The sequence below is a fragment of the Orcinus orca genome, chromosome 4 (genome assembly GCF_937001465.1).
Source record: "Orcinus orca chromosome 4, mOrcOrc1.1, whole genome shotgun sequence".
Lineage (NCBI taxonomy): Eukaryota > Metazoa > Chordata > Mammalia > Artiodactyla > Delphinidae > Orcinus > Orcinus orca.
The window spans coordinates 126810120-126827892 of NC_064562.1; the positions used below are offsets into that span (position 1 = coordinate 126810120).

At 36.5% G+C, this 17773-nt stretch overlaps 1 protein-coding gene across 1 annotated transcript in view; it reads left to right on the forward strand.

Moving 5' to 3' along the window:
- Nucleotides 1-9775, forward strand: part of FAM241A (family with sequence similarity 241 member A) — a 40411-nt gene extending 30636 nt beyond the window's left edge. The window contains exon 2 of the mRNA XM_004269563.3: nt 4364-9775. Within this exon, the coding sequence (XP_004269611.1) occupies nt 4364-4609 (246 nt within the window). The 3' untranslated portion in view covers nt 4610-9775. The remainder of the gene's footprint in view (nt 1-4363) is intronic.
- The last annotated feature ends 7998 nt before the right edge of the window (nt 9776-17773 follow it).

Genomic DNA, 17773 nt, shown 5'->3' on the forward strand with positions numbered 1-17773 from the left:
CTCTACCTAAGCTCTGTATGTGGAGAAATAGAATAAGGATCACTTTCCAAAGTTGTATCAGAAGAGCTAGGAAGAATTTTCCCAGAAAACCCACAAAAGTCATCATTCCAAAGTAGATCACATGGCCTTTCCAAAAGCCAGCTTCTAGTGAAGGGAAGGGGATTACTCTTAGACCCATCACCTCTGAAGCTGTAGATGGGATTTTCCTCACATAAAGAATGCAGACTGGATTAAGGTTCGAATAGGAAAGAGGAAAGAGTGAATGGATGCTTATTAATATCCACAACCAAAAAGGACTGCTAATTCCATAAAAATTGATACATTGTTTTGAGATTACTATAATAAATAATACTTTGGAAAAATGAGACCATCTTTTGTTTGGCAAAAAGTGGAGCAGGTAGAAAACCTATCAAGATATTGCTTTAATGCTTGCCAGACACATGATAAATTCTCTCCATCTATTCAACAAATATTTACTGATACAGAAAATACTGTAATGAGATTAACTGTAATGCCAGTGATTTAAGAATGCTGCCTATTTTCTTTTCCATGTTTTTAAGTGTCTTTCCTCTAGGATTATTCAAACCCCCATCCAGTTCATTGCTGGATATCTTTGATGTTTCCACAGAACTTCATTTGTGAACATATGCCGCTTTTAGGCATTCTTCTAGTGACTTTACTTTTTTCCTCTCCTTTAGATTGCCCAGATTAAGAAGTGCTTCAGTAAAGTGGCAAATTTTTAGTAATTATTTAATCTGGTTGATAGGTATTTAGGGGTTCATTGTACTATTTTCTCTAATTTTGTGTGTTTGAAATTTTTCATATTAAAAAAAGAAGCGGCAGGCTGCCACAGCACGCCTAGGCCAGTCCTTATTAGGCCTTCTACTTCCCTTCTCAGTCCCCCCAGCTGCTCCCAGGATCTGAGATGATATGATTAACTGCTGCCTCCCCACCTGGCCTCTAGGAGTTAACTAAGCATTGCAACACCTGCCTCTTCCCCTGAAAAACCCACAAGCAGTTTGTAAAAGAATTCAAAGAAATCTTCAGAAAGAACCATTTCAGATTAGGGTACTTGCTTTGTACTAAAACCACAAAAATACTGAAAAAGTCTTAAAAAGCTTCAGTAACAACAGAAAACCCCAAAGTACAATAAGTGCATAGATTAAAAGAAATTAGAGGTGGTAAAAAAGAAAAAAAACTTTAATTAAAAAAAGAGGCCAAAAATGATACAGCAATGCTAGACACTGGAGTAGAAGAGAGAGTTGAGGGACCAGAAGAATTACAAACTAAATCAAGAACTGTTCAAGTTCTGTCCTAAAGAAAAGAAAGCCTTAATCTCAGGAAAGAACAAGATTTTTGTTTTTCTTTTTTAATATAGTATATTATCATGGAACACATAGAAAAGTATGAGAAGCTGAGAAACATAAAATTGATTACAGCACATCAGTGAAGGAAAAGATAACTTAGAAGTTAAAATACAAAAAATAAGGAAAGGTTAACAAATTATAATTCAAGAGGGTATTATCAGTATCAAAAGGGGTTCATATAAATCCCATTTTATGGATTAGAAAACTGAAGCTCAGGAAAATGAAGTAACTTGGTCAAGGTCATTCACTTGAAGTGTTGGGAGACTAAATCTGAACTCTCCAGATATCTCTACAACATTTGGTTTTTCTCTTTTTTTGGTGGAAATGGAAATCCAAAAGTGATTTATTAAATTATATGTACTTGTTAACTCAAAAATAATTCTGGCTTAAACTTAAAATATAGACTTAACAGTGATGCCCCTTTGAGTCTCATTTTTCCACACCACCAATGACACTGTGTGCTGCACAAATTACTGTTATATGGGAAAACACCACCTTAAAATCCTATTGAAAATCATTTATTCTGACTATGGCGAATAAACTTAGATTGTTTCACTCTCTTTCCTTAAACTGTATATGTAGAACAGAAAATAAGGCATTTTTTTAAACGAAAAAATATTTTTAGTTATTTACGTACTGATTACTGAAATGGTTAAGCTTTGGTTTCTACTAAAGGAATCTAAGTTTGATTCATGTGTTTGAAGAGTGCCTCAAGTTAAGATAATTAACTATTTTTGGCATAGACGGCAAAATTAATGGCATTTAATACTTACCTGTTATTATGTGAAACCCTATACCTAAAGTCTTCTTTTTACACATGAGTAATTTTCTACCTTGCACCTACTATGAGCAAGTATATGTTCAATAAATAATTACTGATTTGAATCATCACTCCTAAAAGAAATTAGGTTTAATAAATTATAATTACAACTATGTCATCTACATGACAGTTTTTCTTTTGTGACTGCATTAGGGGCTAGTGAAGAGAGGGAAACTATACCAATTATTTTAACAAAGATAATCTAATATAAAGAATTGTTGGAAACAACCTAAGTGTCCATCATCGGATGAATGGATAAAGAAGATGTGGCACATATGTACAACGGAATATTACTCAGCCATAAAAAGAAACGAAATTGAGCTATTTGTAATGAGGTGGATGGACGTAGAGTCTGTCATACAGAGTGAAGTAAGTCAGAAAGAGAAAGACAAATGCCGTATGCTAACACATATATATGGAATTTAAGAGAAAAAAATGTCATGAAGAACCTAGGGGTAAGACAGGAATAAAGACACAGACCTACTAGAGAATGGACTTGAGGATATGGGGAGGGGGAAGGGTAAGCTGTGACAAAGCGAGAGAGTAGAATGGACATACATACAGTACCAAACGTAAAATAGATAGCTAGTGGGAAGCAGCCGCATAGCACAGGGAGATCAGCTCAGTGCTTTGTGACCGCCTAGAGGGGTGGGATAGGGAGGGTGGGAGGGAGGGAGATGCAAGAGGGAAGAGATATGGGAACATATGTATAACTGATTCACTTTGTTATAAAGCAGAAACTAACACACCATTGTAAACCAATTATACTCCAATAAAAATGTAAAAAAGAATTGTTAAGTAGGCATTGAAGAATAGAAAAGGCAAAAACATTAAGGCAGTGATATTCAAAAGATGGTAAAAAGACAGCATCATAAGCATCCCCTGGAACTTGCTAGAAGTACAAATTCTCAGACTCCAAACCCCACTCATGGCTTACTAAATCAGAAACCCTGGCAGTGGGCCAGCAGTCCATGCTTTAAAAGCCATCCAAGGGATCGTAACTTATACTAAATTTTAAAAACCACTGCACTAAAGTAGGCTAGAGGGCCACAGACAGTAACAGCAGGAAGCAGCAACCACTCCTGGGCCTGAGGGAGTAAAGAAGAGAGGTAGAATACTAAAACTGAGAAGACTGGGGACAGCCCCATCCCATGCAGCTGAAACTCAGACCTCCAAGAACTGATCACTGCTCACCTGGTGCTGGTGTTTCTGAGCTCAAAGGAGAGACACCATAGGCCTTGGGAACCAGATATCTGAGGAAAAGGAACCCACAAGTTTGATCTGGTGTCTCAAGAAGGCACATTGAGATTGGTTCTGCAAGTGTTGGGAAGCCACTAAATTGAGATCAGTGGCTGCTACCGGAAGGACCTACTACTGCCAGAGTGAACTATGACTAGAGACTGACAGGATCAAGAAACCCATGAGAGGCAAACAAGGAAAGAGCAAATCCCTTCCTCCTCCAGCTGTGCAGTGTCTCTCTAGTTCCTCTATTGGCAGAGCCTAACAGGGAGACAGATTGTTTCCAGAATTCCAAAGGGTGGGATTGAAGCTGAGAGATAGTAGCTTAATTAACTGACATAAAGACCATAATTGTAGTAAGACTGAGAGGTAATAGAAATAGTACTTAATTTTTGGTATCTATAATTGGGTACAGATGGACATTTTCTAGGCGACTGATATCTAGGTAGATTTTTGGGCTTATATTACAAAATGATTCCTATTTGGAGACTATATGTTTCTCCTGATGAGATTAATAAGAAACATTTAGGACATCTATAGAATCTGGACAGGAAACTACGCAAGGACCTACACTGAAGTGTTCTTAGCTCCCCAGCTAAAACTGAAAGATCACAGCTGTAATAGCTGAGGATGGCTCAATAGTAGCAGCAAGCCCTGCTCCAGTCAGCTGAGGCTGGGTTCCTTAAAGTCTTAGTGTCAAAGGAATGGACTAAAAAAGAGGCTTATTTACCAGGACAGAGCAATCAGAGCCTGCCTCTGTTTTTGATGACAATCAAAAGGAACATCCCCAAGTGTTATTGAATAATTATCAGAAGTGTGCCCAGTACATACTTTGGAAGATAAAGAAGAACTGTGAGATAGTCATTATTCTTAAAGACCTTCACCTATTTCTCATTTTATGTTTATGTTTTGTTTTGTCTTGTTCTGTTTTTTTAAGGATATTGAAGAATCACAAAACCCCACTGGCGAGCCTGTTGGAGATGACTACAAAAAGATGGGAACACTTTTTGGTGAACTGAACAAAAACCTCATCAACATGGGCTTTACAAGGATGTATTTTGGAGACCAAATTGTAGAACCAGTAATAGTCATTTTCTTTTGGCTTATGCTGTGGTTCCTTGGCCTACCAGCCCTTGGACTAGTTGCTATTCTTTGCCTTGTCATTATTTATGTGCAACAGTAAAATATGGCCGAATGAACTACTGACATTTGGCAGCCATATATATAATTAGTGAAGTTATGTATTTCACCACATAAAGGCTGAAAATTTTGCCTTGTTTCAAATTGTGTGCTGTTTTGTAATTAAATTTATAAGTTGATGTTGTTATAAAATTAAACTCAACTCGATTATAACAGGGTTGAATATATATTTTGTAGCTTATTCATAACTCTTGTTTAACTACTGTGATCTGTGCCCACTTTTAAACACTCCTATTCCCATGCCAAATCTTGAATAACACCAAAAAGTGAGCAGGGAATGTTCCCCTGTTCACTCTTCTAAATGTTCTAAAACATTTTAGAAGAAAAAGGATGAAACAAGCAGCTAAAAATAAGTTGTAATTGGAGAACTGCTCCCCACCTACCCCCACCAAATAAACCCATATTATCTGGGAAATAATTTGAACTTCCATTGTCCCTGCTTAGCCCAAACCAATATAAATGATAACTTCTATATACTAACTTAATATTTTGATGAAAATCAGTAAAGCTAGCACATTTTCTAAAGATTGAAAAGAAATATATTTATTATTGCTGGGGAAACTTCCCAAGTTAAATGTAACTTTTTTATAATGTAATATTTGGGCTTAGAATCACTTCAGTATGTCATTTGGAGTTTTAGACAGTTTTGGTGCTAATTACTTTTTGTGAATTTTTAAAGTCTCATAAGCCAGGTTCATAGTTGGCTGTACCCCATGGTAATGAATATTTTCTTGTATCTAACCAGTTGTGTATTTTTTTCCTAGAGAGGCATTTTCAGTGTATTTTTTTCAGAAATTTATATTTTTTAGTTATTTTATAGCAATTATTCTAAGATTTTAAAAATCTATTTCCTATCTTGACATGGATATTTTTCCCCAAAAAATTGATTTGTATTATGGCTGAAATTATTTACTATTTCTTTAAAAAAAAATCATCTCATTTTCTTTGATATCTGTATTAGAAAGTACAGTATTACAGTATAAAACCAAATGCTTAAATTTGGAACTCAGCAGCCAATTGTATAATATTCCTCTAAGGCTAAAGCCAAGATAGTAATTGGCCAGGCATGTTATTAATGTGTCTTAATTCAGCACTTTGGGGTTTTATATTGAAATAAGCATTTCTTTCAATATACTTAGAAAATGAAAATGGCTTACTGATATTTTGGATTTTGTTAGAGAATCTAAAATCTTTACACTTTCATCTGAAAGACTTTCTATGTAGACAAACGATAGGTAGTTAAGATAATTATCTAGACATTTAAGTTAAATAGAGGAAAAATGGAACAATGGAGCATTTTTATCTTTGGCAGGGCAATAACTAAAGTGTGTAATGTGTTTACTATTCTACTTTATAAAGTTTTTATCCAATCCTAGTTTTAAAATTTATTCTATAAGTTCTCAGTGTCTTCCATTCCGAAGCAGAAAAATGATGAAAATGTTCAATTTAGATTTCTAAAATTAGATCATCCTGAACCAACAATACCAGTCAGAGGGCACTAAAAAGTATTGTGCATTTGTATAAATACAGAACTTTTAAAGTTTGACTTAAAAAAAAGACTTTGTACTATATTATTGTGTTTTTATTGGATTTGTAATATTTTTATAGAATATTTTATAGAACCTGGCATAAGTGCGAGTTATTTGAAAAGGTGTCTTTATTTGTGTCCAGTAGAATTGAGAGGTTTTTAATAGAAGTCATGAGATTTTGTATATCTGCATTCAATATTAAAAAGTGTATTCTTTTCTAATACTACTAAGAATTTTAATTTCCTTTTGGAATGTAAAAAGATATAGTATGCATAATAAAAGCTCTGGTTCCACCAGTGCCTAATATTGAAAATATTTTAAAAGTAAGTTTTAATTGTAATTATTTAGTATACGGTCAAATACTATGCATCTACACACTGCTGTTAATAGAATATATATTAAATTCTATAAAGAAATGAGATATTTTGCTGCTATTCTTTTGGCATATATTATTAGAGCAGTATACCATCAAATTATTTGCTTTTATAGGGAAAAAACAAACTTTGCTCATTTGATGGAAATAAAATATTTTCTCTTATGAAATATAATAGAATGCAAATTATACTGATATCTTGAAATGAAAAGAAACTGGTCATTTCTTTGCTTCATGATATAAGGCAGGGGTCCCCAACCCATGGGCCGCAGACCGGTACAGTCGGGGGCCTGTTAGGAACAGCAGGAGGCGAGCAGCGGGCGAGGGAGCGAAGCTTCGTCTGCCGCGACGCACTACCGCCTGAACCATCGCTCACATTACCGCCTGAACCATTGCCACCCGCCTCACCCTGTCCATGGAAGAAAAGGCTTTCACAAAACCGGTCTCTGGCGCCAAAAAGGTTGGGGACCACTGGTATAAGGAATTTGTTCAAAAATGGTTCTCAGGGACTTCCCTGGTGGTCCAGTGGTTAAGACTCCGTGCTTCCACTGCAGGGGGCCCAGGTTCAATCCCACATGACGCGCAGTGAGGCCAAAAAAAAGTGAGGGGGAGGAGAAAAAATGACTCTCCATCATTTCAATCTCAGATACGAGCCAGTTTTAGAAACCAGTACTGCTATGAATAAAGAGATAAAAGTTACAAGGCTGCATTACTAGATTAGTGTATATATCACTCATACCACCAGCCCTCGATTCAAAGGGAAACGGTCAAGACCTACAAGTAAACTGACTATAGTTGAATAAATCAATTTTCATTAAGGGAAAAACTCAGTTTTGTAGAATTCAGTTGTCTCATATGTTAAGCTGTCATATACAAGGCATTCTTCCGTTCCTAGGCACCAGTCAGATCATTCTTGGTCCAGTAGTGTGCTGGAGCCAGCATTCACTGGCTTGCAAGAGCCAACTGCATACATTTTATCCCTACTCTGCCTTTAGTGACATCAAGTTGGTGGCTTGTCATTGAGTATGGGGGCAGTATTTACACTATAAAAACTGGCAAACACAACAAATCAGGGCTCTTTTTTCCCAGCAAGCCAGTTGTTAAACATATGCCAGCACATCACTGATTAGCCACTCTAGAGGCCCCATTTCCATTTCTACTCCTACAAATATAAAGGAAGCATATTAAGGGAAATTCCCATGGACCCATCCAGAAACTGTATTTGAATCTTTTCCATGTGGGAACTATGGACCATGGGTGTCTTCTGACCACATATATCTCTGTTTAATCACATTTTGATCAGAGAAAATCTCTCCGGGCTATCACTAATCTGCAAATCCATTAAAGACTATCCAGATGATCAGGAAATAAGAAACAGTTACAGAACTGATAGAGGGCAAATTACAGCCTAAGTAAAGGTCTGTTGTAAAGTATTAACCTCAAAATAATCAAAGCTAGGTATTGAGCAATAAAGGACTGTTTGTTTGGTTTGTGATTATTTTGAGTTATTTTACAAAAGTTTATTGATTTCACTTTATTTTAAATGTTTTCATTGCAAACTAATGGCTTTACAAGGTCAAAGAAGAGAAAAAAATCAAATAAGACTTTCATACCTATTAGGACTTCTAGTACTGGACTTGACCAAGGAGAATATAAACTAATGTACAAATTACGGCTTCAGTATTATTGCTGGACTTAAGTGTATTTTGTAAGTCATATTTCTCTGCCCAACCCTTAATTTTTGGTGTTTTGATGGTTCTCTCATCTCTCTACACCTTGCCCTGGGCAGTATCACCACTCCCATGGCTTCAGTTACCATTTCATACTAACAGCTCTCCAGTCTACATCTCCAGTTCAGAGAGTTCCATACAGAATATAAGATTCATACATTCAGTTGCTTGCCCAACATTTGTACTTGCTTATCCCTTAGTACCCCAAATTTAATATGTCCAAAAAGGAACTCAACATCCTTCTCCCAAACTTTTTCTTCTTCCTATGTTTCCAGTCTCAGCAAATGACAAAATCCCCTCCTACACTGCCCGCATTGTAACCAGTCACCAAGCCCTGCTCTTTTACTTCCTAAAAATATCTTTAACCTTTCCACTTCTCTCCATTCCCAGTATCACTTAGTCCATGCCACCATCCATAGATTGCTATCTCAGAATCCTCATTGGTCTCCTGCCTTCGTTTTTCCACTTTATAATCAGAGTAATCTTTCTAAAATGTGACTCTAATCTCCTTGGCCTAAATCTCTTCAATGGCTTCCTGTTACCATTATGATAAAATCCTTACTCCTTAATATGTTTTACAAGGTCCTTCATGAACTGGTTCTTACAGACCTCACCTCTCTATACTTCCACCTTCTCTTTCCAAGATTCACTATACTGATTTTGTTTTCAGTTGAGTGATGTGTTTCTCCCTCCCATGACTCTGTGCATACTTTACCTTCTTTCTTTAACTCCTCCCTACCGAACTGACCAACATATCCACGACTGTAAGGCCGCAATTTAGACATCGCGTCCCCGGGGAAAACTTCTCTGACTCTTTTAAATCCAGTTTGGTACTTCACGTGCTTTCAGAGAACCCTGTATTTCCCCTATCAGCATTTATCATGCTATTGACATATTGTAAAAGCTTATGGTCAGCTTCTTCCATTAACCAATAGGCTTCACACCGCAGAAAACATGTCTCTCGTGTTCATAACTGCACTGCCTAACAATGCCTGACATATAGTATGTGCTCAAAATCTTTGTCAAATGAATAAATCAGCCTCATTTATTCATGCTCTCCCCAGAGTGCATTAACAGAAGATCTAGAGTTGGTTGTACTTTAGAGGTTTTTGACTCCAAAAATGTACTTATTGTGCATAGAGTGATTGATGTATATGTTATCATTTATAAAGTTTATTCGCTTTTGATGGAAGAATATTGCTGTTATTTGCATACATATACAGTATTGCTACTATATGCTTGCCTTTTTTAGGAGAAAATGTATTTTCAGTGCTGTGCTTGGTGGAATCACTGTTTCTCCAAAATGCATAGGGTCACTCATGTTACCTGAGTAACATATAAAAAATATTTCATATTTTTCCAGTATTTTTCAACAGACCTTTATTTACTAAACTTTAATTTTCTAAAAATCTCAGAATTGTGAGCAGGAATTCTCAAGTATGTTAGCTTGGTATTTTGGGCTCCAGAATAAATACTTTGTTATTCTTTCTAATAAATAATACTCTTTCACAACCCTGCATTCTGAGTCTCCCTTCTGACTCCTTATATTGTGTTCTGCTTGTCAGTTAACTGCTGCCACATCAAGTTTGGAAATTGTCACCTGAGAGTGAAAACAGCTTATTTTCCTCATCCATATTGCTGGAGCAGAAAGCCAAGGCCTGATATGTGTATAGCTTCCCAGGCAATAGAGTAGTGGGAAAATCTAGATCAATAACAACCAAATTGTATTTCTTCTTTCTGTTGACTACTATGTAAATTAGAATTATTGAATGAGCTTAGCAGGAGCCTGCTAAGATTCAGAACTTGGTCATTCGTATGCTTATTAAATTTGAATTGTTATCTTTTCAGCAGCTAAAGTTTTTTTTTTTTTTTTTTTTGAGGGGAGCCGAGTTCAAAGGTGGAACCATAGCATAGTTTTAACAGGTACCATCTTGGACTTTTTTTGTTTTTTTGGAATTTTTGAATTTTATATATTTTTTTATACAGCAGGTCTTATTAGTCATCCATTTTATACACATCAGCAGCTAAAGTTTTATCATTTAACCTTTCATCAAGTTCATCAGTTGGAAATTTCTTTGCTAGTTTTCCAAAGCACCATAGAATATAGTGACTTTTTTGTTACGGGTTTACCCCTGTATTACAAGAGGCTAGCTGATGGTATATTTTTTAATGTGAGATTTTTTTTAAAGGGAAGAATGAAAACTCTATATACAATACAGTTATTTATACCATAGCTGCTTTAAGACAAAATCTTAAGAATTATTTTTGTGGGGCTAGGGGAGTGGGATATGTAAAGACTCAATATTTGAGAATATGTGCCATCTACTGAATGCCCTTCTCTGGTCTGTCACGATAGCTTGTTATATATTTTCCTGGTTTTACATATGTAATATAAAAAATATTCATGTCTATTATTTAATGTATTTTCAGCTTTTTAAAAGGCACAAGAGTATATGTGTAAACGTAACATACAAATAAAGATCAAGAAGAAACAATTACACTCCTTAGATGTTGGTTTGGAAAGATTAACCTACATAAACTAATCTTGCAAAAAACCATAATGATGATTTTTCATATAAGGTGAAACATTGTTTAATTGTTGGATCAGTGGCCTTCAAAGGTTTTAGTTTGTTTTGCTTTAAGTGAAATCTTACATAAATATCCAATATATATAAATGATAAAAGCAGAGCTGCTATAATTGATTTTGCTGTAGGTCCCAGTTCCCTGGGCGGCAGACTCTGGGAAGACATCAGCATGCGAGAAATTTATTAGGGAGTGCTCTGGGATCAACACCTGTGAAGGAAGTAAAAGAAGCAGGATTGGGCAGTTCAATACAGTCACAGCAAGGCCTCAGTGACTCTACCGGGTGCTCCCAAACAGGGATGACCCTTAGGGATTGACCTATAGTTGGGACAAGGGAGCCCTCTTCAGCCAAAAGTAACCACCAGAGAGGACTGACAGCTGGGGGTTGTCATCTAGCAGCATTCCAGCAGCCATCAGAGAACCTTTGGTTCTGAAGGAAGGGTCTGAGCAGCACAACACAGCATCCACGTAGACTCTATTCTTTTCTCACCTCATCTTCCATGATCCCTAAGCCGCTTCCAAAAACCTCACTCTTCAGAGTACAGAATGAAGATGACTAACTTAAGTGATAAACTCATTGGTCAAGGTAGGTTAAAAAATTTTTAAATGGGTACAACCTTTATTCTGTTGTGTTGCCTGCTTCTATTATGAGATTCAGGTCTCCAATTATGATAAAGTTTTAGTTGACTAAACACTATGCCCAGAGTTCAAAAACGGCTTGAAGTTATTACAAACAGGTGGGCAAATGATTGACAGAAAGGCCCATTACTTAAAATCAGGAGTAGGAAATCTATGAAATTTTGTATATGTAAACTGCTTACGCCAAAATTTATGCTAATAATTCCCTCAGATAGTGCCTACAAGACATCAGGACAAACCATCAGGGCGTGTCTTGGGAGCTAGGTAGGTTCAAGCCTAGACGTAGGTAAGTGTTTTGTGCTTTCTGGCCCCTTTCCCAAGTTCCAAAGCAGTTTTAATCCTCAAACTTTTGGAGCATGTTTAAAATAAAATTTTCAATGGCAGAGCAGAACTCACTTGTAAAGAAACCATATTCCCCTTGCCCCCAACACACTACTGCAACTGATTTATGACTTGTGGAGATTTGGCCCGAATCATGGCTTTTCTATTTATTTTTAGCACAAAAGTCTCAGCAGCTGAATTTGGTAATTCAGTAGGCACTTGAACTTTCTCCAGTCTTGGCCCAGAATATTTTGGGGGCCCCTAAGAGTAATTTTACTTACTATTTTTATCCCTGGAATTTTAGGAGTGAGCAAGATCAAGCAAGACAGTGGCCCCAAGCCAGTTATATACTAAAGCTATAGCACTGTTTAGGCATGATTTCTCTCTTTGGTTATAGAAAAATTTTAGAAAAACGTACAGATAAAAAGATCAGATAAAAAGATCTCTTTATGTTAGACATGAATTTTAGACATGAATTTAAGACTTGGTTCTGCACTTACTAACTGTATAATTTGTATAAGTCACACCCACATCTCTTTAAACTCCAAGATTCTCACCTGTAAAATGGGGTAATTTTATGTAAGGCTGAATAAATTATCGCATATCTTATCGTAGTGCCTTACACATAGCCAGCTTTCAATAAACGACAGTCATTAAATATAAACATTCACACATAAGAGAGGACATTCTTCATTATCCATGGATACATTCAGAGCCATAAAAGATGAGTATTTTATTGTTGCCAAAAGATAGATAAATACAAGCGAATTCTATTACAATGCTATGGTTCACAATTCCTCATGATTGAAACTTCTGTGAATTGTCTTATTAATTTCAACTATTAGTGCTTCATGAATCAAAATGGTCATAAAAATAAGGAATCAAAAAAAAAGAAATAAGGACTCAAGAGCCTAAAGACTTGAATAGAAATGAACTATCCTCTGTACAACCACATCTTCCTTAACGAGATGTTTTCTCGAAACACCTGCTTACCACAATACCATGCACTTTCTACTGCTCCTTTGCCTTAGTAAACTTAGGTGCAGAATCACACTCACCAATGCATACACAATTCTGCTGTGGATTTGCACAGTTTATAAAATGAAATCAATTCTGAAAATACTTTTCTAAGTTTTACTCCATTGCATAGGCCAAGAATACTATGTTATGTTTATAGAATTGCAAACGGTATCTTGCTTTGATTCCAAAGTGAAATTTCAGACTAATCTGTTGGTTTATATGTTATATTACATTTTCAATGTGCACTAGAAATGTTATCACCAAGATATATATCATTGAACACTAGTACTCTCACATAAAAATTCCGGTACATACATGGATACATTCTGTACACAGGTAGATAGTATAAGCCAGTAAAGATTATTAATATATAGTGTTTAAAAGAGTTTTATTAATTTGTTCATGAAGTCTTATCTTTTTAGTCTGTAAAAACATGCTAAAAGCATATTATGATCTTAATTTCTATTGTAGTAAATCTTCAATTACATTGCTCCACCCTGGGTTTCTCTTTCATACTTCCTTTTCTTTTAAGTATTCTCCCTACCTGAAAAGTGAAAGTTCCTCAAATCAGATGTTTATGGATATGAATGTTTTATAATAAACTATGGCATATCTTTAGTGCCATCTCCTAGCACACTTCAAAACTTGTTCTCCCACATTTTCCTTAACTGTCAGTTTATGCTTTCAGATATTTTTATAAGATGCTCAGATAGAGCTAATGTTGGCAAAATAGAGCTCTCCTCAGGCATTTCTTCCTTTTTCAACTTGTAAGAAACATTTCTTGAGAGCTCCATGCCTAGCTACCTAATCATCACAATCTCCTTCCTCTGTAGTGGAAAGATACTGTGCTTTTCCTTCCCCTGCCATATCACTGACACTCAAGTCAATGACAGGCTTTTTTCCACCAGCCTGACTTGCAAAAGACCTAGGGTAACAAAGAAGACATTATTTTTGTAATGCAGAAAGGTTTAGACACAAAAAGGCCTGAACTTCCATGCCTGTTTTAAATTGCAGGTGCTTTACTGATATCATTTACTAGTGCTAGGTGCTGCTGCTTCACCTCTGCCAAAGCAAGTAAGACAAACTGCTGTGAAAACTACCTCTTTACTAGGTGAGTCACTTCTCTCCATCAGTGCCTAGTGGAAGTGGTCACATCAGGAAAAAACGATCCTAGTGAATCCTCAAAGTATTTCTAAACTCCGTACTTCATCTCTTCATTGCCATCTAGTCAAAGAGCAAGGTTGTTGCCCCACCTTCCCGACTCTTCTATTTCCTCTAATGTTGACCGAGCTTCCAGTTCTATGCAGGGCTTTGTGCCTCATAGAACCATGTTTTTCAATACAATCTAATCTTCAGAGGAGGCCTAGAGAATGGACAATAATTTTTTTTCATAGATTTGGCACATATAATCATAGCAAGACTGAAAGGAAACTTGCTGTGAGACACCATCTGTTGCCAACTTTTTTCTTTACGGAACAAGGAACATCAGTATGAACTCATGTTTAGCCTAATATAGATACAGATAAATAAAGACAGAAATAAGTATAGATATGAGTATATGCAATGGCTTAGTATTGAAAGAGTTCAGGACATGCCACCCCAAAATATACCACTTTGGTACATTGATTATTTTGAGCCGAAAGCACCTGAAAAGCAGCAAATGCAGAGGAGGCTTTCTCTGAACTCCCCTTATCTGCCTAAAGACAGATCCTCTAAAAGGAACTCAGTCATAAATCCTCTTGACATGAGTTTCATCAACCAGGGAACGTTGACACCTATCACAGGGGAGGTGACTAGTGGACACCACAGCCAGATACACTTTGTCACAAACCATCATACCTCCCATCTCCCATTCTTCTAAGAGCCCATTCAACCTTCCTAAAAATAATTTTCTAAATTGCCTACATCCCCACTCCCCTTCCCCTATTAAGATGGTATATAAGTTCTCAAATCTCACCGATTGGCGGGGTGAGGGTTAATTCATTTTTTTTCCTGTGATGCTCCCATGCATGAAATATTAAAATTTAATGAATTTGTATACCTTGTCTCCTATTAATCTGCCTGTTATCAGTTTATTTCAAAGACACAGCTATCCAATCCGGGAGGATAGAGGGGAAGTCTTTGCTCCCCTGCAGCACACACTCATATATTTCCAAACTGAGAGCACCTAGAAGTAAAAATACCCCAGTGGTAATCAGTACACCAGCACCCAGACCTTTGTTTCTAATACCATTCTCTAATAAAAGGAACCCAGGCTTCCTGAAGAAATGGCCGATTCTAGCCTGGGCAGGGAATATACAAGATGAGCCTGGGATATCTAACAGTGCCAGAAAGTAAGGGCTAAAATCAGTCAGTCTCTCTCTTTCTCTCTCTGTGTCTCTGTGTGTGTCTCTCTCTCTATTCTCTGTATGTGTGTCTCTATGTTTCTCTCTGTCTCTTTCTGTCTCTGTCTCTGTCTCTCTCTCTCAAACACACACACACACACACACACACACACACACACACACACACACACACACAGAGAGAGAGAAGGGGTATAAGAGACAACTGAATTCCCAGTGACCAAAGCTGGAACAATTTGAACAAGAAAATATATGAAGTAGTATTGTATTGTAACACAAAGTATAATATAAATACCCATGAGTTCATCCTGATATAAATAAATAACTGTGGGAGAACAGACAAATCTCCTGTACAGAAGAATTCAGAATAATTAATATAGATACTGCCCCCTCAAGAAGATGGAGCATAACTCCTCACCCCTTAAGTATGGGCTTTTACTTTCCAAAGATTACTGTATGAAAGGGAGATGGGGAAGTAACTTTATAGTCGAGAAGCCTGACTACCTCAGCCATGTTGTCAAGCTCAGTTTCATCTGTGGTAAATCATGTTAACAGCACATACCCTTGATGGGATATGAGAAGGATGTTACTTTACATCTGTGATCTTCCTCTCAAGAAACCATATCGCCATGCTAACCATGGGGAAAACATCTGACAAATCCAGATTGAGTATCTTTCTACAAAATATCTGACTGGTACTCCTCAAAACTGTCAGGGTCATTAAGAACAAGGAAATTCTGAGTTAATGTTCCAGACAAGTGGAGGCTAAGGAGACATGACTGTTGAATGTAATGTGGTATCCTGGAAAGGATTCTGGAACAGAAAAAGGACATTAGGTAAAACTAAGGAATTCTGAATAATATATGGACTTCAGTTAATAATAATGTATCAATATTGGTTCATCAGTTGTGACAAATGTACAATACTATAAGTACAAATGTAAATGTAAGATGTTAATAGGAGAAACTGGATGCTTGGATAGATAGGAACCCTATGTACAATCTTTGCAACTTTTCCACAAATCTAAAACTATTCTAGAATTAAAAGTTTATTTTTAAAAAAGTAATTTAATGAATTCCACCTAAACCCTTAGTCATGTCAGTAACTGTGTATTATCCCCTTTACTGTAAATTTAATTTGTGTTATCAGACAACATGAGATTCTGATGATTTCCTTTCATCCTCTTTATATATTATTTTATAACAGCAATATGAAATTCATGCTAATTCACTCTTCTTTGAAAAATCATTGACCTGTAACTTTCCATGTGAGCATCTGATTAATGCTTAATAAATTTCCAGGGGAAGGGAAAAGAATAGGAATCTAAATGTCCTGATACAAAGCAATTAGCTCATACCCAAGAGAGCCTTTGGGTTTGACATATACTCCTATACTTGTAGATGTTCCTTCTGGGTGTGGGGTGTGCTTCCAGAATGCCCTGGAAGTGGACACACTGTGAATGCAACAGAGAGTCTGCTGGCTCAGAGGTCCTGACGAGCCTCACCACTGTTGAGTGTTCTGACCTGCTCAGGACACACCAAACTGGAACGCCGTCTCCTTCCCCCACCAACACCCAAAGAAAAGTCTTAATCTTAGAGCCTACCCAGAAGAGAGTTCCTAGGCTGTAAATATCTTTAAAAGTCTTTCCAGGGCAGCCTCCAAGGTTCATATCAATATGCCCCTGCGGCCTTAAGGACCCTGGAGAGGAAGCATGCAAGGATGGGTCCTGCAGCCTGGCAACTTCCTTTTGCACTCATATCTGCATGTCACTAAGAGGCCTTCTCAGGGGAGAATAACAGGTGCTGGGTACTCTCTATAGGGTAAGGCTTTACAAGGTTTGATAACTGCTTCTGACAGCAACACCTGTTTTCTTCTCATTAAGCGATCTTGTGCTTTCTGAGCGTTTGAAACTATTTCTGCCTGAGTATCTTCAGTATATTCCCTATCATTTTTTGAAGGTCAGCGATTCTAACTATCCAATGGTGATTATGGAGACTATCTATACAATGAACAGGTGACATAACAGAGAAGAAGGAATTTCACTTGCAATCTATTCTTCACTCCTGCCCTCGAGGAAGCAGGCTGTGCTTTGGTTTTCCTGTTTGTAAATGTCAATTTAATCTAACTCTCAAAGGGGTAAAACATTATCAGATAAGGTTTAAAAAACATCTTGACTTTGGTTAAATATTAAATTTAAATTATTGGGTTACAGTTATATATATATTTATTATGAATATTTATTATACTTATTTAATTTGTATATACATTTTCCAGAAGACATAGTAAGGTGTTAACAGTGGTGGACATGTTTTTATTTAATCATTTTTGCTTAATTTATTTTCTGCAATGCAGTCCATGTACACTAGTAGCAAAAGGCTATTGTTTTTAATCTATGCTAATTTATGCCTTCAGTACATTAAATTTCTCTACCTTCTATCTGCTCCCTGCCTGGCAGAAAAGTGATTTTTTTAAAGGATACTCTATTTAATGAAATAGAAAAGCTGCAAAAATACATACTAACAATGTTAATAAACTGAGTTTTTATTCATAAATAAAATGCTTCTCGAAGTTTTCCATGAGGTATTGGCCTTCAAGATGGAAATTTCCAA